The sequence below is a fragment of the Gymnogyps californianus genome, unplaced genomic scaffold, assembly GCF_018139145.2.
Source record: "Gymnogyps californianus isolate 813 unplaced genomic scaffold, ASM1813914v2 HiC_scaffold_82, whole genome shotgun sequence".
NCBI classification, from domain to species: domain Eukaryota; kingdom Metazoa; phylum Chordata; class Aves; order Accipitriformes; family Cathartidae; genus Gymnogyps; species Gymnogyps californianus.
In genome coordinates, this window is record NW_026114475.1 from 48,032 (window position 1) to 68,658 (window position 20,627).

Consider the following 20,627-nt stretch of genomic DNA (forward strand, 5'->3'; position numbering starts at 1 on the left):
GGATTATTTCTGACCAGAAATAATTCCAGCGACGGGATGGGGGCGTTTCAGAGCATCGTTTGTAATTAATTTACCCTGGTGACAGCGTATTTTGACGGGAGATGTGGCTCGGTTTCCCAAGCCCCTCTTTTCTTCCTAAGACACCGCAGCTGCTGTTTGGTCAAACCACTTGAAGGAAAAAAGCCTGGAATGGATAATTTTGGGTGGTTTTCAGAGTGCTTTGGGGTTTGTTTTTTTTTTTTTTTGCGGCCCAACGTCTTTGGGTGGGGGTTGTGACAACACAGAGGCGCTTGTTTTCATGGATTTCACCTTAATTAGTGAATGAAAGTGAGCCGGGGATGAAGATGTTTGAGTTTGCCCCCCCCAGCACCTCTGCCTAATTACGAAACGATCGCTGCCAGATCTGGGCAACACCGGGCAGCGGCTTCCCCCACCTTTTGAAATAACGCCCCGGAGGTAACGGCCAAAATCCCCTTTTCCTCCCTATTTTTGTTCCTTCCACTCATTACGAGCCAGGGGACGGATTTGGGGCGGTAACGGCTTTAATCTGGCACCTCGCTCGCTCTTGACGGCTTCCGGCTGCGTCCGAGCGTCCCCCATCATCCCGCTCTGCTCCCGCGCTGGAATCGCGGCGCCTTCCCGAGCCGACAGCTCGACTCCGGTATCTGGAAGAGAAACGGGAGCTGCTCTTACAAAGGGCTAAATGGAAAGGATGCTTTAATTTGCTGGATTTTGGTGTTTTTTCTACTGTGAAAAGGTGATGCTCCTTGTCTGCAACACACCTCCTCCCTCCCCTCTGCCCTCTCTTACCCACCTCAGACTGCAGTTGATATAAACCCCCTGAAATTATCCCAATCCTATTTTTTTCCCCGTTTTTCCGGGTGTAATCTCAGCTGCAAAAAAAACCCCCCCTATTTCTTTAATTAATTTTTACCTATTAGCAATAAAATCAGTTAGGATTCCCCCTGCCCCGGGCTTTCTGCACAGGATGGGGGCTTCCTTCGCCCCCTCCCTCCCTTCGGTCCCTAATTAATCACTCCTCAAATTGCCGATTTATGCAACAAACAGCTGTTGCTAAACCCCGGGGGTTTTGTTGTTTTTTTTTTTTTATATACCCCGTTCTAAGAAGCGTGAGTCACTCGGGCAGGAATGCCGTTCCCTGCTGTGACTCAGCCGGCATGTGCCGAACAACCCTCTTTCCCTCTCGCTTTTTTGGGGAGGTTTAAGGCAGAATAAGCCAACGAGGAGGTTGATTAATTCCAGGAGGGGGGCAATGGGTGTACACAAGCGGACGGTTTGAGGGGAGTGTGTGTACAGGCTGACGCTCGGCTGTCGGCACTCCTACCTACCCCGCAACTTCTTCGTTATCCCAAGATTTCCGGGCAGCGGATTAACGACGCAATAAACTCGGCAAACGCCGACGTTTGGCGTTTGAACCCCCCTCCCCGCGTCGCAACCGTTAATCACGGTGACGGCGTGTTGATTTTTATTGACGGGGGCAGGAAAATAAAGCGGCTGCGTGCACGCAAGTAACAGCCGGCGTGGGATTAAAAGGAGGAGGAGGAGGAAGGGCGGAGAGAAAGGTTTAAAGCGCTGTGTAACTTTGGACGTAGCTGGAAAAAAAACAATTTCCCAGCAAACGGGGAAAAAAAAATATGTGGAAAGTGGAATTAAGAAGGAAAAAGAGAGAAGAATTCACCTGGAAGCTGTTGCCGGACGAACCGTGCTCACCATGGGGTATGCGGGCAACCTTGTGTCTGCCTCTCCACCCTGTGGGATGGATTTTGAGATCTCTGGTTAATTTAGGTTTGATAAAAAGGGAAAAGAGCTCAAAAATTTACATTTTCTACGTGAATTTCTAGGGATAAAGAGCTGGGGGCGGGGTTGGTTTTGGGGCATGGCTGTTGTGCCGGCACCACACACTCAAACCAGAAACACCCATCGGGAATCTCTACGGAGGTTTGAGATCTGATGAGGATCCTCATTTCATCCTTCCCCCACCCTCCTTTATCCCTCATTTCATCCGCCCCCAACCCTCATCCCTCTTTCCTTGTCACCTCCTCCCGGCACCCTTCATCCTCCCCAGTCCACCACACTCCTCCTTCCTTATCCCCCCATCCAAACACCCTTCATCCCTCCCCGCTGCCCTCGTCTCCCTCCCCACTCCGTTCTTCCCCCTTTTCCTTCACCCCAGGTCTTTACTCTTCCGCGTTTACCTCCCCCCTCCATCTTGCCCCTCGCTCTCCCTCCCCACCACCCTTCATCCTCCCTCCCCTCACCCTCCCCATTTACTTCCCCCATTTTCTTCCTCATTCCGCCCCTTGTCCCTCTGATTTTCCCCTTTTCCCTTCACTTTCCTCCCCCATCCCGTTTTGCTCCTCATCCACTTCTCCCCCCTCCCTCCTTCGCGCCTCTCCCCTCAGCTTTTCCCGCCTTCCCCCCACACACCACCGCGCATGCGCGCAGGCAGCGCCGCGGGGCGAGCGTAGCGCACGCGCAGTGCGGCGCTAACAGCGGCGCGCTTAGCGCAGGCGCAAAGAGGGCGGAGGGGGGAAATCGCGACTGCGCATGCCCACACGGACGGGGGTGGGGGGAAGCAGTCGCACTCCTGCGCAGGCGCAGAGCGGCCGCTGCGCCTCCCCCCCACCTCACCGCTTCTCGCTCAGCCCGCCGCGCATGCGCGCTGGGCGGCGCAGGGCCCCGGCGGCGGAGGGAAGATGGCGGCGGTGGTACAGAATGTGGTGAAGCTGTGAGTGCGTTCCCCCCCCCCCTTTCCCCTCACATCCTCTCTCCCCCCCCCACCCCCCCGCAGGGGGGAATGGTGCGGCCCGGCCCAGCGCGGGAAGCGGGATTCCCCCCTGTCTCTGTATCGCGGGCGGGACCAAGTGGGCGGGCGGGGGGGGGGGGTGTGGGGGGGAGGGTGTTGGGCGCGCTCATTGTTCGGGGTGAACTTTGCTGGGGGGGGGGGGGGGCGTAGAATCCCTCCATACGGTTCCGTGAGGGGAGACCACCCCCACCCCCCCCTATATGGCGCTGTAAGGGGGCTTATAGAGCTCTGAGGGTGGGGTCCCCTGAGAGGGGGGGGCCTGTAGAGTCCAAAGGGTGGGGGTCCCCCATGTATGGCCCTGTGAGAGTGTCCTATAGAGGCCAAGGGCGGGCGAGTCGTCCCTATACATCCCTGTGAGAGGGTCTTATAGATCCCGGGGGGTGCGCTTACCCCCATAAGGAAGGGGGCCTGATAGAGTGGGAATTTCCCCCCTATATGGTCCTGGGAGGGGTCCTGTAGAGCCCAGGGGTGTGTGTCCCCATATGGCCCAGTGAGGGGAGCTCTACAGAGCCCAGAGTGTTGATGTTCCCCTATATGGCCCTGTGTGGGTGGCCCTACGAGTGAGGCACCCCCCCTATATGGCCCCATATGGGTTCCCATAGGTCCCCGTGGGGGAAGAGGGGTCCCTACTTTATGGTCCTGTATGGCTGTGCCCTATAGAGCCCTGGGAGTGGGGGGGGGGGGGGTCTCCTCAATATGTCCTTGTGAGAGGGGAAGCTATAGAGCCCTCGGGGTAGAGGTTCCCCTCCCCATACGGCCCTGTGAGAGGGGCCCTATAGAGCCCCAGGGATAGGGCTCCCCCATATAGCCCCATAAAGGCTGAGGGTAGGGGTCCACCCCCTATAGAGCCCTACAAGCCGGGCGGGGACATATATACCCTTGTGGCAGTATATAGCCCCCCACTATCCACCCTGCTATAGCAAGGGGGGTACAGGAGGTCCCCTATATAGCCCTATAAGGGAGGCCCATCCTGCCTGGGTGGGATTTGTGGACTTGGAGATGTTTGTTGACCTTTTCTTTGGCGTCTCCTGGTGTTTCTTGGGCATTTCCAGGGTTTTTTGGGGGCATTTCCAGGGTTTTTTTGGCATCTCCCGGGGTTTTTTTGGCGTCTCCCTTTAGCCGGCGGCGCCTCGGCCGCGGCCCCCGTTGCAATCCCTGCTGCGGTTTCCTCCGAAACCTTCCTTCTTGGTGGGGTGTTGGTGCAAAACGGGGTGCGATTTGCACCCCCCCAGGCTCTTCTCCGACGAGATGAGGGTTCATTAAGAGGCGTTGGGGTCCCCTCTGACGAGCTGGGGTTCGTTAAGAGAGGCGACGGCCGTGGGTCCGTCCGTCTTGCAGCCTTTCCACCTGCAGATGCGTTAGCGAAGCTGCTGGAGAAACTCGTGGCCAGGCGAGGGCACGGGCAGATGTGCTGCTGCATTTTTGGGACCCCTTTCTTGGATCATTCCTGAGAGAAGCGCAAAGCGTGAGTCACGAAACACCTTTTTCGGACTCTTTTGGCCCCGAATCGACGAGCCGACGCTTCGCAACAACACGACTTTGCCGGCGCCCCTGCGGATCTGCAGCTTTCGGTGAAGTCGAGCGCGTGAAACGGCATCTTGCCTCACCCGCCTGCGTCGCGCAAATGTGTTTTATTTATTTTAGAAGCTGCCGTTGGGTTTTGAGGCTGGCTTTTTTCGGTCGCGACTTGCCAGCAAGGACGATGGAGAGAAGCGTGGCAGGATTTGGTTTTTTTTTTTACTTTTTAAAACCGTTCTCCAGGCCGTTCTCCTATCTCCGGGTACCGTCGGCAAAGAGTTTGGTCTACCAAATCCCTCCCTGCTTTGTTCTTCTCCAAACGACGGCAGCGGTTGGGGCAGGACAGTCTCCGACGACGACTTTTTGGGGCTTTAAATCACTCCCCTTCCTGCGCGGGTGCGTGTTACCCACGTCGGCACAAAGCCCACCGGGCCTTTTCCCGGCGGTTTTGGGGATGGAGGTAGTCGCATTATTTTTTTTGGCTGTTTCCGTGCCGCGATCTCTTCCCAACAGTGCTAAAACACAGAAAACCACCCGGTTATTTCCGCAGCTATCCGCTGACGTGATGTGCTTTACTGGAAGCTGCTCTTGAGGGCACTTAACGACTTGCTTAGCAGCCATAGAAGGCTCTAAGCCACGCCGAGTCCGCAGGGAACAATAATCGGGTTCGTTAGAGCTGTTTAAAACACATTAGTCCTTCCTGACGGCTTCGTTAGCTCTTTGCTTCTGCATTCGGCGCAGATTTTAAGCGGCGCTTCTCCTCGGCAGAGCTTTCTCGAGGTTGTTTTGCGGTCGGACGCGGGGATCAGCGAGCGTCCGTGCCTCGAAGCACCCCTCGGTTTTGGGGACGGAGACCTCCAGGCAGCGTTAAGGGAAGATTATAGGGACGTACGTCGGAGCTGGAGACGAGATCTCCGCTCTTAACGTGTCCCGCGGTCGCTCTCCATCCCCTCAGCGCTCGGGGAGCACTTTAAAACCCATTTCACGAAGCTTTTTTAGGTGCCAAAGCCAAATCCCGGTGCGTTTCTCACCCAGCCCACGAGCCCTCCGTTCATTTGCAGTTAAAACAACCGCAGATTATTGTTTTGGGGGCTGAGCGCCTCTTTTTTGCACCCTTATCCCCCGAAATCAAGCCAGCGGGAGAGAAATAAGTTGGACAACTAAACTCTTTTTGGGTTTGTATTACCATAAACACCAAGTTTTCCTCTTTGTGCAGTCCTCCTGTTGGCAGGGCTTCACCTGGACGTTACGAGGAAGCTTTAAGGCTCCGCGTCGTTGGTTCTCGGGGCGCAAATTGAGCGATCGAGGAGCGGCGCGGTGATTTAGGAGGAAATCAAAAGCTCCGAGAGGCGTTTACATCCCCAAACTCCGTGAGCGTGACAGTCGCCTGAGCTTGGGATTTGGGCTCCCTCTGCAGTCAGCAGAGAGAAAAAGACGATTTGGGGACTTTTCTCGTCGCTCTTAATTGCTGCTGGGACACCGCTCCCCTTCCCGAAATTCCTGCTGTCACACCGAGTGCGGCCAGACGAACCCCGTTTCTCCGTCACAGCTCCGGCTGACCGCGCTCCGTAAGCAAACGAGCGCGGCAATCCTCGTTTGCATTTAATATTTACCGATATTTTCTTCTTTGCAGTTATCCCCTCTCTTGCCTGTTGGTTTTCTTCTGGCCGTCTCCCCGCGCATCTGACTTTGACTTGCGCTGGAAGAAAAACCCCGCGACGAAGCGCTTTCTGTCCCGTCTCCTTTTCCTCCGGCGGGCGAGATATTTCACGTACCGCGCCTGCTTCCTCGCAGGCAACCGAGGCGTCTTTTGGCTCGTTATTCGCTCGTCTAAATTAGCCGTCTCAGGAGCGTGGGTGATTACGGGGCTCCTTGGGCTCCGTGCGGTCGTTCCGGCCGGTATTAAAGTGCCAACATCAATATATATCAATACAAACAAAGAGCGCCTCTCCTCTCCCGGCACCGGGGAGGGAAAAACTCGGTCTCCGGCAGCCGAACAAACTCTCAGCTCTTCCCTTCTCCCTGCCACGCGCGGTGGGAAGAAATCTCCGTCCAAATTACTGCAATTTCAGCTACAGGGCTGCGATGCGGCTGTTACAGGGTTGCGATGCGGCTGTTGCAGGCCTCCGGTTGAAGGAGGAGCGTAGGGACGTGGCACGAAGAGGTCACGCTCTTAAAAAAAGAGGACGGGGCGGCGATTAACGCGCTTAAGGGAACGAGAGAGTTGCCCGCGGCCGCTCGAATCCATTAGTAACGCGTAGATGCCGGCGCGGGCTTCTCACAAAAGGCTTTGGGGGCCGTGAAAAATGGCAAGGGGATCTCTTAAGGCCGAGGGGGATCTCTTAACGATGCCACGTTCCGTCTGCCGGCGACGAGGAAGGCTATAATCGCCTGTCGTGGCGGTCCCCACGTCTCTGTGCTTTTGCTGGACGAGGGGACGTCTCCGTCCTCCGCGAATATCGCGTCGAGTCACGTCTTTACCTCGCAGAGGAGATATTTCGGGCTGCGTTCCCTCCGAGCAGGGTTCCGGAAAGGAGCACGGCATTTTCCTCTCCCGGCGCACGCGTGCCGGGGCTGGAATTGGGGTTCGGGATGGTTGGGGATGAGCGCTGAACCCTCTTTTCGCCCGGCAGCCTCGGAGAACAGTACTACAGGGATGCCATGGAGCAGTGCCACAACTACAACGCCCGGCTGTGTGCCGAGAGGAGCGTCCGCCTTCCTTTCCTCGACTCCCAGACCGGGGTGGCCCAAAGCAACTGCTACATCTGGATGGAGAAACGTCACCGAGGGCCAGGTACGCCGGGAAAACGCCGGGTTGGGGACGAGGGATCGATGCGTGTCATCGCCTCAGATAATTTTGGGGTTTTTGGGGGGTTTTTTTTGTTAAAGGTTTAGCCGCTGGGCAGCTTTACTCCTACCCCGCGCGCCGCTGGCGAAAGAAACGCCGTGCTCATCCTCCGGAGGACCCGAGGCTTTCCTTCCCTTCTATCAAACCAGGTAAAATCCTTCCCACGGCCGCTTTCTTCACGCATTAAGGGCTGAGGGGGTTGGGTTTTTTTGGCAATACCGTGCCCGTGTAGCACCGGATGATGGTAAACGTCGGTGAGGGTTGGTAAACCCCTTCTCGTGACCCCGCTGCGGCGGGGAAGCTTGCGAACGTGGCTGGCTACGATGGGATCGCGGCGCGTGCCGACGTTCCGCCCTGATTTTTCTCTTCCCTTTCTTTTCGCCGGCTCCTTGCAGACACCGATCAGACCCTGAAGAAGGAAGGGCTGATCTCGCAGGATGGCAGCAGCCTGGAAGCCCTGTTGAGGACCGACCCCTTGGAGAAACGTGCCCTCCCGGACCCCCGCATCGACGACGACAGCCTGGGCGAGTTCCCCGTCACCAACAGCCGTGCGCGGAAGGTACGGCAGAGAGAGGGTCACCCCCTCTACGTTGGGAAAGAGAGCTTTGGGGAAAAAACACGCACATCTCCGCGCCGCCGCTCTTGATTTTCCACCCTCTTCCTCTTCCCCTCTGCTTTCTCCATGTCTTTTAGCCGCAGCGGAAGGATTTGAGATGGATTTTTGGGGGGGGGGGGGGAGCGGGGAATGGATGGAGATGATGCTACCAGCTTCGTGGGGCTACCGGAGAGCGGGAGGCCGGGGTTTGGCTCCCTGTGGCGATGTCGTGTAGACAGGTGGATGTTCCCTTCCTCGCGGTCTGGTCAGAAACTCCCTTAATTCCCAGGGAGGGAGTTTCTGGCCCCCAAAATTGAGGGGAAGAGAGTTTCTGGCCCTAAAATTGAGGGGAAGGGAGCTTCTGGTCCCAAAAATTGAGGGGAAGAGAGTTTCTGCCCCAAAATGGAGGGGAAGGGAGCTTCTGGCCCCCAAAATGGAGGGGAAGGGAGCTTCTGGCCCCCAAAATGGAGGGGAAGGGAGCTTCTGGCCCCAAAATTGAGGGGAAGAGAGTTTCTGGTCCTAAAATTGAGGGGAAGAGAGCTTCTGGCCCCAAAATGGAAGGGAAGAGAGCTTCTGGCCCCAAAATGGAGGGGAAGGGAATTTCTGGCGCCCAAAATTGAGGGGAAGAGAGTTTCTGGCCCCAAAATTGAGGGGAAAGGAGGTTCTGGCCCCCAAAATGGAGGGGAAGGGAATTTCTGGCGCCCAAAATGGAGGGGAAGAGAGTTTCTGGCCCCAAAATGGAGGGGAAGAGAGCTTCTGGCCCCCAAAATGGAGGGGAAGAGAGCTTCTGGCCCCCAAAATGGAGGGGAAGGGAGCTTTTGGCCCCCAAAATGGAGGGGAAGAGAGCTTCTGGCCCCCAAAATGGAGGGGAAGAGAGCTTCTGGCCCCCAAAATGGAGGGGAAGGGAATTTCTGGCGCCCAAAATTGAGGGGAAGGGAGGTTCTGGCCCCCAAAATGGAGGGGAAGGGAGCTTCTGGCCCCAAAATTCAGGGTTTTATCCTGTCCAGGCACCCAGTTTAAGACTCTGCGCTGGGTGCCTCTGCACCCAGGACAGCTTTCATCCCTCGCTGACCCACGGACCCTTGCGAAATGGCCGTGGTTGGGGTGATCTGCCGGGATTTGGAGGTGCCGCTCCCCGACCCTGCCATCTCCTCCCTGCCCCGGCTTCCTTTTTCCCCCGTGAGCCTTAACGCAGCGAGCGCGTTTTCTTTTTCATCGCCTCCTCTCCTTGCTGCTTTTCGGCTCCCTGAGTAGAGACGAGCTCCGAGACATCTTGTCAAGCCAGACTCCTTTTATTCCTCCTTGTAGCCAAAGCTTTTTTTTTCCCCTCCCCCTTTCTTTGTAGCAAATTTATTTTAAAAAGAGATTTTTAGCTGTCGCGCAGGAGTAGGAAGGATGTTCAGCCAACTCTTCAAAGCGCTGTCTTCTCTGCGAGCCCTTTGAGAAGGGGCTCTGGAAGAGAAAACAGAGTTAAGTTTTGAAACGAAGACATGGGAAGGAAGAAAAAGCCGAGGCCGAGCATTTAGCGAGGTTACAAGCATCCGTTTTCTTTTTGCATCGATAAACTAATCCAGGATTGTTACAAATCGCAATAACTAGTTCTAGGAAGGGTTTTGACTGGTTGCAAGTGGAACCGGTCTGGGAATTTGGGCTGCCCTGGTGATGGTTTGGCCTCTTCCCGTTGCGGTTGGCTCACAGGGTGCGGTTAATGCCGGGGAAAGGATGTTTTTCAACGCGTGTTTTATCATTTTCCCCGCTGCTGTGTTTCCCCTGTGCCCTGCAACGAATCCCTGCCTGGTGTGAAAGGGTTTTACACGGGCCGCTAACGAAGCTCGGAGCGGAGCGCCCTGGTTTGGTGGAGAAACGAGTTGGTCAGGGAGAGAGGAGACCGCAAATTCGTCATTTTCTGCAGAAAAATGGGGCTGGGATCTTCCCCCTTTCCTCCCTCAGCTGGAGAATTTGGGTCCAGCAGCCCCTTTGCGCCCCGATTTGGCACAACTCGGAAGCTTTTTTGCAATATTAAGGCTCTACCAAGGTCTGGAGCTGGATAAAACCTTCTCCGCTCTCCGTCCTTCATCAGACTCGCCGGTACTTTACTGTTAATTGACGCTGGGATTGTAGGAGCTCCCCCTTTTTTCCCCTCGGAGCTGCAAATCGGACTTGAAACCCGCCGCGACCGCCGTCGTAGCTGCTTTTTGCTGCCGAAAACGCCCCGCAGGCGTTGATCCGTGGGGTGGAAAGCCTTGGCTCAGCGGATCGCAGCCCGGGTTGGGACGGATTAACCCCAGTTCAGGCTGGAGGAGACGTCCCGCACCACCAAAGCCTTTTTCCTGTTACAAGTCCTCGTAAGGCAAGTTGGTTTTCCTTAGACCTCTTCGTTAGCCGACCGCTCTTAACGAGAGGCGATATCCCGCAGACTCCGGCTTCGCCTCCTTACCCGCCAACGGTTTAATAGATTCCTCCCCCCAAATAAGCACGGGGCAGAGCAAAGCGTGCGATACTGCCGTGTAATTTTGCTAAAAAACCCCGTATTTTCCCCTTCCTGGCCTTTTCTTACGGCGCTTTTTAGCGTGACAAATTTTTTCCCAAGCCTCGTCTCTTTTTGCCTTTTCCTTGATTGCTCTTTCTTCAAGTGTCTTCACACCGTATTGAGCCCTTCTGTGCCTTTTTTGGGGATAAAATATACCGGATCCCATCTCTGTCCCCCAAAAACATCACGTCCTTTCACCTCCTTCTATATTACAGGTTTGGAACGGATTCGAGTGCTGACCGACGACCCGAAGCCACCCTGACGTATCTCGCTCCCCAATTTTTCCCCCTTTTCCCTCGATCCGTGCCGAGGTTTTGTCTGCAGTAACCCCTCTCCTCTTTTTTTCCTAGCGGATTCTTGAGCCGGATGACTTCTTGGATGATTTGGACGATGAAGACTACGAAGAAGATACGCCAAAGCGGAGAGGGAAGGGGAAAGCCAAGGTGAGGGCAGCCGGGTGGGTCTGCCTGGCTCCCGGCCGTTGTTTTGGGGACGATTCCTGGCGAATCCGAGACGTTAATCACCGAAAACCACGTACCGCGCGAGAGATACCGCCTAGCGAGAGGATGGTGGAGAGCTCTCACGTGGATCTGCCCCTTCCCAAAGTGGGAAAGACCCACTGAGGATCCCGAGGGATCCGGGTCGTCCGGCGATGCCTTCTGCCCCACGCTGCTCGCGTCCGACAGCCGTTTCGGGCCGTACCCACTACGTGGCAGTGTTGGATCGTGCTTTTCTCCGACGCCGGATCGCCGGCGGCGTCCTCCCCACCGCCCAGGAGCCTTTTGGGTCACAATTTTGCCTAAAACTTGACTTTTTCCCCTTTTTTTTTTGACTCAGGGCAAGGGTGTCGGAGGGGCTCGCAAGAAGCTGGACGCGGCTATATTAGAAGACCGGGATAAACCCTACGCTTGCGACAGTGAGTACTACAAACCTCTCCTCGCCGCTTAAGGCCCGGGAGCGGAGCCAGGCTGCGTTGCTTTTGGGATCCGTCGGGTTTTCAGCTGGGATTATGGGTTTTAAACCTCAAAAGGTAGACGTACGCAGCCAGGGGAAGGGTGGTTTTGAATCCCTTGGACTCTCAGTCCTCTTCCGACGGTCCGAGATGGCTAAAGTTTTCCCACCGCGAACGCGGTCATCTCGCCCCGAGCGAAGGGCTGTGCAGCCACCCGGCACGTAGAAACGAGGATAAACCTCTCCCGGTCTTGCAAACACTCCCGCAAAGTTGAAAACCCCCCCCACTCCCATTTTCCCAGCTGGCTTTCCAGTTGGATCTGTGTCCGTCGGACTGGTTTTTGAAGCCGGCCGTAGCTCGCCCCCGACCCTCGCGTTAATCGTTCCCTCGTTAAAGCCACTTCACGAGTCCGTTAGCTCTGAAACGCGACGCCGTGCGCTGGTCCTGCTCTGGCTAAAAACCTCCTCGGTTCCAGGGGCAGGGATTTGATTTCCGAGGCCGTCCCTTCCTGACCTCCGCGAGCCCGGGGTATGCCGATGCTTCCTCCTCACCTCCCTCCTCCTCCTCAAGCTGGGGAAGGGGAGAGGAGGAAAAAAAAAAACCAAAACCAAAACCCAACCGCAATTTCACAGGGCGAACGGAGCAAAAAAAAAAAAAAAGGGCAAGCGAGGCTTTGAAATTACCTTTCTCTCTTCTTCCTCCTGTCCTGCAAGAGCTGACACTAGCTTCTTCCAAACAAAAAAAAAAAACCCCCACAACCCCACCCCCAAACCCCAAGTAGTTGTGTTTTTTCCTCCCCTTTTTTTCTCGTTTTAAGAGTCCGTCTGTCGCTTGGCACGGGTGCGTGTGCGTGACCTGGGGCGTGTGCCTGTGTGTGGGTTTTTCTCACGACTCTCTTTCTGTGTTTCAGATAGTTACAAACAAAAGCATACCTTGAAACCTCCCGATCGAGGTAGTCCACTCTCTGTCTGCTTTTTTAATTTCCTTCCTGCCTTTCTTCTCCTGAAACGTTAGTTTTTTTTGGTTTGGTTTGTTGTTTTTTCCCCCCCCTCCCACCAAAACTTGCCTGGAGCCTGCGGGAAAGGGACGGGGACGGGGACGAGGGGCGGGGAGGGGGGAAAACAAGGAGGGGGAGAAGGGGAGGGAGAAGCCAAAGGCCACCGAACGACATCAAAGCTGGCCTCTCCGTTGGCAGCGGGATTCGACAGCTCCTCTCCGGGCTCGCCTGACCCTTTTCCAGCAGGGAAGAGCGGTCGTGCGTGCCGGCAGAGCGGCTTCCCGAAAGGGAAAACAAAGATTAATCCGTGCCCCCCCCCTTGCCTCCTCCGCTTCCCCACGGCGGCGAGGATTGGGGGGGGGGGGGGGGAAAAACCACGGCGTTTCCACCGAACCCCTTCCCTTGCTCCCGAACCCCGTGCGCCCGGGATGTGCCGCCTTCTTTTTTTAAGAGATGCCGAAGTATTTTGCTGCTTCTCTCGCAACAAAAAAAAAAAAACCAAAAAACAAAACCCAAACGCGAAACAAAACACCTTTTCGCTTTAAAAAGGAAAAAAAAAAAAGCCCCAAAACGGGGCGGCTGCGGGCGCGGGTTGGACGGTTGACGACAGGTTACGAATAAAACGCCCGCAGCCAAGCCGGAGAGCTTGAGATAGTCTTCGCGGCGGCTCCTCTTCCTCGCCGTTCGGGAGGAGGAGGAGGAGGAGGAGGAAACCCGACTCGTGTTTAGATACCGCCTTGCCTGTTTTGGAGGGGAAAAAGGTCAATTTGAAACCCCGCGGAGGGAAGGAGGGGGGGGGAAGAAAATGCTGCCTGCCAGCTCCGCGTGGCTGCTCACGGGGCCGACCCCCTCGTGCCCTCGGTTGGCTCTGAAAAGCCAGAAGTTGATGTAATAAGGTTGTAATTGCTGCTTTTCGGGCTGCTTTTCGCTTCCTTTCGCTGAGCTCGCGCCGCTTCGTGCCGAGCTGCTCCGGATCTACCGATGCCGAGTGGGTTTGGGTTTGGGTTTGGGTTGGGTTGGGGTTTTTTGGGGGGTTTTTGTTGTTTTTTTTTTTTTTTGCCCCCGAGGCGGCGAGCTTCCCCCCTTTGCCCCCGGGGCGAGAGGGGGAAATCTCGGCGGCTTTTGTCCCGAAAAGCCGATGCCGGCTGCTTGCGTCGGGCTCCCTTAGCGGGGTTCAAACCCCGTTTTCGGCGAGCGAGCTGAGCCGGGCTGCTTTCCCCCTGGTTATTTTTGGAGCGAGTCGATGGCGTGAGAGGGGATGCGAACCCTGATGAGGTTTCTCCAGGCTTCGAACGAGCCTGGAAGTGGATCCAGAAAGATCCGGCATGTTAGGGAAAAGCTCCGGGTTCGGAAAATTTCATCCCAAAGCGACTTTTTCCCCCGATTTGCCTGGATGTCGTGGAAAGACGCAGGGAAAACCCGTTGCAGGGAAAACCCGTTGCTAAATGTGTCCCCGGGACCCCGTCGATCCCCCTCTGGCTCTTTCTTGGGGGGGATTTCACCCCGATCCCCACGTCCTCGTGCCCGGCCAGCCTTCCTCCTCTACCGTGCCGGCGGTAGAAGGGTGCAAGGCCGGTGCCGGCTTCGTGCTCGTCCTGCCCGGGGCTGAAAGGGAGTTTTGGGGTGTCCTCGGAGCCTCGCGGCTAAAAAGCTGCCAAAAAAAAGCCCCCCACACACCCTCCTCGGAAAACCAGTGACGGTGAACTGGGAGCCCGTTCCCCGGCAGGGAAGGCGTTTCTCTCCGTGGGTTTCCCCCAAGGAAGCGCCTGCCGCCAGACCGAGGGTGAAAGCTCCCGATCCCGCAAGAAACGGGGCGGAAAACGAGCGAATCGATGGCTTTTGGGGCGGCGGGCGATTTCACGCCGCTCTCGGGTCAGGTTTGGAAGAGCCGGGTGGATCCGAGGAGGGAGCGGAGCCGAGATGTGCCCGCGGTTTCCCTCCTTGGGATCCCAAAAATAGAAGTTTCCCCTTCGTGCATGTTGAAGACGGCCTCGATTTTTACCCAGCTGGTTTAGGAGATGGGTTTTTGGGTGGGAAATGATCCTTCCCCGATATCTTTCCGACCGGGTTTTCCCACTTGGATTGATCCCCGCGTGGTTTCGCTCCTTTACCGTAAAGCTGCGCTTAACGAGCTGCCGTCGTTATCCGGCCGTGGTGGGTATCCATCGCCCGCCAAATTGCCTTTAGCCTCCTCCGGTGGGATGCACGGAGGAGGCTGCGGTGCCTCTCCGGCTCCTCCGGCCTTGATCCGGAGGATCCAGCCCCAGATCCCTTCGTTAGGGTGTTCCTAGGTGGTTTTAATAAATTCCAGGTGATTTTTTTGGGGGTGGGGGGCGCGGAATGAGCACAGATGGCTGCTCCCCAAGCCCGGAGATGGGATTGGGGGATACTGGATGATTTGGGGTGCGGGATTTCGCTCCCCGCCGGGTTGAGCTCAGACTTTTCCCGTTTCTATCCATAGTCTGCGGGAAGCGATACAAGAATCGGCCGGGATTGAGCTACCACTATGCTCACTCCCACCTGGCCGAGGAAGAAGGCGACGACAAGGACGATTCGCAGCCCCCCACTCCCGTCTCGCAGCGATCGGAGGAACAGAAATGTAAGCCAAACCCTTCCCTCCACCAAAATCCCCGTCGTGGAAAAGGCGGCAAAGCCGGGAAATCGCCGGGGCTGGGAGCGAGCAGCATCCCCTTCCCCGATGTTTTTGAGCACCGGGGCTCGGAGCTTGCCGGAAAGACTGCTCCGAGCATCGGGATTTGCGCCGTGGAAGGGTTTTCTCCTGATCCCGTGCGGAAAGCCGTTGCCCTATGGCTAATCCGTCTCTCCCGCTCCGCTTTTCCAGCCAAGAAAGGACCCGACGGTTTAGCTTTGCCCAACAACTACTGCGATTTCTGCCTGGGGACTCCAAAATCAACAAGAAGACGGGGCAACCGGAGGAGCTGGTCTCGTGCTCCGACTGCGGGCGATCAGGTAAGGAAGAAAACGTCCTCCCCGCCGCGGGCGTTGCCAAACTCATCCCCGACGTCTTCGCCTGCCCGGAAAAGCCGAAGATTTGGGTCGGAGCTGGGGAGAAAGTGATTTTCTCCCCGCCGTGGAGTTTTTTTCCCCGACCCCGGGGTTGTGTGGGCTGCCGCCTTCCCCCTCCCCTGCCTTCACTTGTGTCCTGCCTGCTTCGCAGGGCACCCCTCCTGCCTGCAGTTCACCCCGGTGATGATGGCGGCCGTCAAGACGTACCGCTGGCAGTGCATCGAGTGCAAGTGCTGCAATATCTGCGGCACCTCCGAGAATGACGTGAGTAGCCCCCAGGATGCCGCGAGTAGCCCCCAAAATGACATGAGTAGCCCCCAAACTGATGTGAGTAGCCCCCAGGATGACACGAGTAGCCCCCAGGATGACGCGAGTAGCCCCCAGAATGATGTGAGTAGCCCCCAGGATGACGTGAGTAGCACCCCAAATGACCTAACCCCCAGGATGAGGTGAGTAGCCCCCAGGATGAGGTGAGTAGCCCCCAAAATGACATGAGTAGCCCCCAAAATGACGTAACCCCCAGGATGACATGACTAGCCCCCAGAATGACACGAGTAGCCCCCAGAATGACACGAGTAGCCCCCAAAATGACGTGAGTAGCCCCCAAAATGACGCAAGTAGCTCCTAGAATGACATGAGTAACCCCCAAAATGACGCGAGTAGCCCCCAAAATGACGTAGCCCCCCAGAATGGGGCGAGTAACCCCCAAAATGAGGCGAGTAACCCCCAGAATGGGGCGAGTAACCCCCAGGATGAGGCGAGTAGCCCCCAGAATGATGCGAGTAACCCCCAAAATGACATGAGTAGCCCCCAAAATGATGTAACCCCCAGGATGACGCGAGTAGCCCCCAGGATGACGCGAGTAGCCCCCAGGATGACGTGAGTAGCCCCCAAGATGACGCAAGTAGCCCCCAAAATGACGTAGCCCCCAGAACGGGGCGAGTAGCCCCCAGAAAGAGGCGAGTAGCCCCCAGGATGAGGTGAGTAGCCCCCAAAATGACATGAGTAGCCCCCAAAATGACGCAGCCCCAGGATGAGGTGAGTAGCCCCCAAAATGACGCAAGTAGCCCCCAAAATGACGCAAGTAGCCCCCAGAATGACGTAGCCCCCAGAAAGAGGCGAGTAGCCCCCAGGATGAGGCGAGTAGCCCCCAAAATGACATGAGTAGCCCCCAAAATGACGCAAGTAGCCCCCAAAATGACGTAGCCCCCAGAAAGAGGCGAGTAGCCCCCAGGATGAGGCGAGTAGCCCCCAAAATGACGCGAGCAGCCCCCAAAATGACGCAAGTAGCCCCCAAAATGACGTAGCCCCCAGAAAGAGGCGAGTAGCCCCCAGGATGAGGTGAGTAGCCCCCAAAATGACATGAGCAGCCCCCAAAATGACGCAAGTAGCCCCCAAAATGACGTAGCCCCCAGAAAGAGAGGCGAGTAGCCCCCAGGATGAGGCGAGTAGCCCCCAAGAACGCCGGGGTTACCCCCCAGAAGGAGCGGGGCCCCCTCCGAGCACACCCCGGGGTGTCGGCCTGTCCGACCCCCCCCGGAGCAGGGACAGGGAAAAGCCGGGAGCGTTGGGCGAGCGACCGCTTCCTTTGGGATGGGGTTTTAGTGGTCGCTGGGCCGCGCCGGAGGCTTTTTTGGGGGGAAATCCTTGTGCTTTCCTAGGCCGGAGGACGCGGGAGAGGCTTTTTGAGGGAAAATCTTTGTATTTTAATGATCTGTGGAACACGGGAGAATCTTTTTTTAGGGAGGGGGGGGAAATCAGCGTGCTTGTAGCATTCTGTAGCACAGAGCGGTCTTTCTGGGGGAAATTTTGGGGCTTTAAGAGTGCGTAGGATGTGTCGGAGGCTTTTTTGGGGGAAATCTTGGGGCTTTTATAGTCCGTAGGACACCAGAGAGTCTTTTTGAGGGGAAATCATTGCGCTTTTAATGGTCCATAGGAGTCTTTTGGGGGGAAATCTTTGTGCTTTAATAGTCCGTAGGACGTGGGAGAGTTTTTGGGGGGAAATCTTTGTGCTGTGGTAGTCTGTAGGATGTGGGAGAGACTTTTTGGGGGGAAATCTTTGTGCTTTAATAGTTTGTAGGACAAGGGAAAGTCTTTTTGGGGGGAAATCTTTGTGCTTTGGTAGTCTGTAGGATGTGGGAGAGTTTTTTGGGGGAAATCTTTGTGTTTTAATAGTTTGTAGGACGTGGGAGGGTCTTTTTGGGGGGAAATCTATGTGCTTTGGTAGTCTGTAGGACGTGGGAGAGACTTTTTGGGGGAAATCTTTGCGCTTTGATAGTCCATAGGACACCGGAGAGTCTTTTTGAGGGGAAATCATTGCGCTTTTAATGGTCCATAGGAGTCTTTTTGGGGGGAAATCTTTGTGCTTTGATAGTCTGTAGGACAAGGGAGAGTTTTTGGGGGGAAATCTTTGTGCTGTGGTAGTCTGTAGGATGTGGGAGAGACTTTTTGGGGGGAAATCTTTGTGCTTTAATAGTTTGTAGGACAAGGGAAAGTCTTTTTGGGGGGAAATCTTTGTGCTTTGGTAGTCTGTAGGACAAGGGAGAGACTTTGGGGGGAAATCTTTGTGCTTTGATAGTTTGTAGGACAAGGGAGAGTCTTTTTGGGGGGAAATCTGCGCTTTGGTGGTCTGTAGGACGTGGGAGAGACTTTTTGGGGGAAATCTTTGGGCTTTTATAGTCCATAGGACACCGGAGAGTCTTTTTGAGGGGAAATCATTGCGCTTTTAATGGTCCATAGGAGTCTTTTTGGGGGGAAATCTTTGCGCTTTGGTAGTCTGTAGGACATGGGAGAGTCTTTTTTGGGGGAAATCTTTGTGCTTTGGTAGTCTGTAGGACGTGGGAGAGACTTTGGGGGGAAATCTTTGTGCTTTAATAGTTTGTAGGACAAGGGAAGGTCTTTTTGGGGGGAAATCTTTGCGCTTTGACAGTCTGTAGGACACAGGAGAGTCTTTTGAGGAAAATCATTGTGCTTTAACAACCTGTAGGACATAGCAAAATCTTTTTTTTGGGGGGGAAAGCTTGTGCTTTTGGTAGTCCGGAGGCCACGGCGACATCTTTCTGGTCCGACAGAGCTTGGAGGACGACAGAGGGGGACCCTCGGTTGTCCTTAAACCGAGGCCACGTTGAATAATTCCGATTTTTTTCCCCCCTTCGGCTTAGGACCAGCTCCTCTTCTGCGACGACTGCGACCGCGGTTACCACATGTACTGTCTCACCCCCCCCATGTCGGAGCCGCCCGAAGGTGAGTGCCGCTTCCCCCCCGCTCCAAGCCGTGTTCCGTGTGCCCCCCAAAACCCCATCCTCCCTCTCCGCTTCGGAAATGGGTCAAAACAAACAGAATTCGGCTCAGAATATTTCTTCAGTTGTTGCCGACCCGCTTCTGGCCGTGGGGTTTTTTGGGGCGATCGCGGATCTGTCGTGCCGTGATCAAAAACGACGGGGTCCGTCGTTCCCGCTGTCCCCTAACGATTCCTCCTCTGGAAAAAGCGGAAAAGCCTTTTACCGCCCCAAAAATCCCTCACCGACGTCCCTTGCGCCCCAAAACGTCTCCGTATGGGCTGATAAAGCTGAGAGGCATCGCTCTTCTTCCTCCTCTTCCTCCTGCCTTGCCTTGTGCTGACTCACGGCGTCGAAGCAAAAATAACAAAAAAAAACCACCACCCCAACCCCGCAATCTCCGTGACGCCTCGCAGCTCGTTAATTATCCCAGCGGTTAATTATCAACCCCTCTCCTGGCCGCCTTCGCTTGAAGGTTAACGAAGGAGGAGGAAGGGTTTGCGGGTTCACAAACCCACAAACGACCCTGTGAACCCCCCCCCGGACCCCCTTCCTTATTCCCTACGTGTAATTAGGAAGCCGTGACCCTTAACGAAGCCCTAACGAGGGCGAAACCAGACCACCCACGTGTCCTTCTCTCCGCAGGGAGCTGGAGCTGCCACTTGTGTCTGGACCTGCTGAAGGAAAAAGCCTCCATCTACCAGAACCAGAACAACTCCTGATCCCGCTCCGCCGACGGGACGGGCTCCCCGCTGCCCTCGTTCCACGCGTTCTCCCCTTTTTTTAGGGACACACACACACACAAAACACTTCTTTTTCTTCATTTTTTCTTTTTTTTTAAACCTTTCCCCTGTTTTTCCGTTGTTTTTTGTTGTTTTTTTTAACTTGGAGAGGAGGCGTCGGGGTTTATTTTACTCATTTTTTGCCGCCCGAGGGTTTATTTCTCGCCTCCCCCGCAGCGAGATGGGGCAAATCCCCCCCCAACCCACGAGGACGGGGTGACTCTGCCGTGTCCCCACCCTGCAGAGTGGCTTTTGGGGTCCCCTGGGGAACCCCCTCCCTACTGAGGAGGAGGGGGGACGGGAACGACACACATGGATGGGACAGGGCTGCCCTTCCCATCCCCGTTTCCCGGGTTTCCACCCAAAACGAAGCGCCCCGATCCGGCATCGCGGCGTGCCAAAAAACTCGCTTTTCCCCCGCCCCTTTTCTTGGGAAAATTCGGCCCCCTTACGCCAACCGGGGTCGCGTTTTTGAGGCTTTTTTGTTAATTCCTTGATTTTCGTGGGGGAGATTTTTTTCGTTCCGGTTTTACCTTTATTTCCTTTTTTCCTCCCCTTTTTTATCAGTTCTTTTCGCCCCGCCTCGGAGGATGCTCCCCACAACCCGGCCGATCCCCCCCCTCCCTGCCCAGACGAGGCCTTACACCCCGACATCCTCCTCCGGCTGGCACGAAACGGGGCAAAATCCCTTCATTTTGGGGTTTTTTTTTTTTTTTCCCCCCACCTTCTCCTCCAGCTGGCGCAAAAACGGGGCAAAACCCCTCGATTTTGGGGGGTTTTCCCTTGCTCCCGCCCGGCGCAGAGGGAGAAACGCTTCGCCCCGTCCCCCCCCCCAACCCGTTACGGTCGCACAGGGTTTGTTTTGGGGTTCGAGGGGATTTATTTTTGGGGGTGTGTGGGGGGGGAAAAGCCGCTTTCGCCCCCAAAACGCCGCTGACGGGGAGAGGCGGGAGACGCCGCTGTTTTGGGGCTCGCCGGGGATACCCCGATATCTCCGTCTGCCCCCGCTCCCCCCCCCCAAAGGGTCCCGTTGACTGAATGTGCCTGTTTTTTCTAAAAAATCAACTTTAAAAACCTACCTCCGAACCCCCCCTCCCTGCCACTGCACCCCCAATTTCACCTCCCAGAACCCCCCAAAAGAGAGGAGCCAACCGGGACGGCGGCACGGCAGCCTCCAAACCGGCCCCGCGAGCAGAAAAATAGCCCCCAAAATGACCGAAATAGCCTCAAAAATGACCGAAAGAGCCCCCAAAATGACCGAAAGAGCCCCCAA

General features: G+C 55.9%; 1 protein-coding gene across 1 annotated transcript; it reads left to right on the forward strand.

Annotated features, from left to right (window-relative positions):
• The first annotated feature begins 2,713 nt into the window (after positions 1 to 2,713).
• Positions 2,714 to 20,227, forward strand: DPF2 (double PHD fingers 2). Its single transcript, XM_050914783.1, is given in 12 exon segments — positions 2,714 to 2,749; positions 6,979 to 7,139; positions 7,235 to 7,342; positions 7,589 to 7,752; positions 10,669 to 10,761; positions 11,156 to 11,234; positions 14,729 to 14,866; positions 15,110 to 15,160; positions 15,163 to 15,237; positions 15,446 to 15,558; positions 18,456 to 18,537; positions 19,218 to 20,227. Coding segments are annotated over 12 exon segments (1,173 nt in total). The 5' UTR covers positions 2,714 to 2,717; the 3' UTR covers positions 19,295 to 20,227.
• Positions 20,228 to 20,627: the final 400 nt, after the last annotated feature.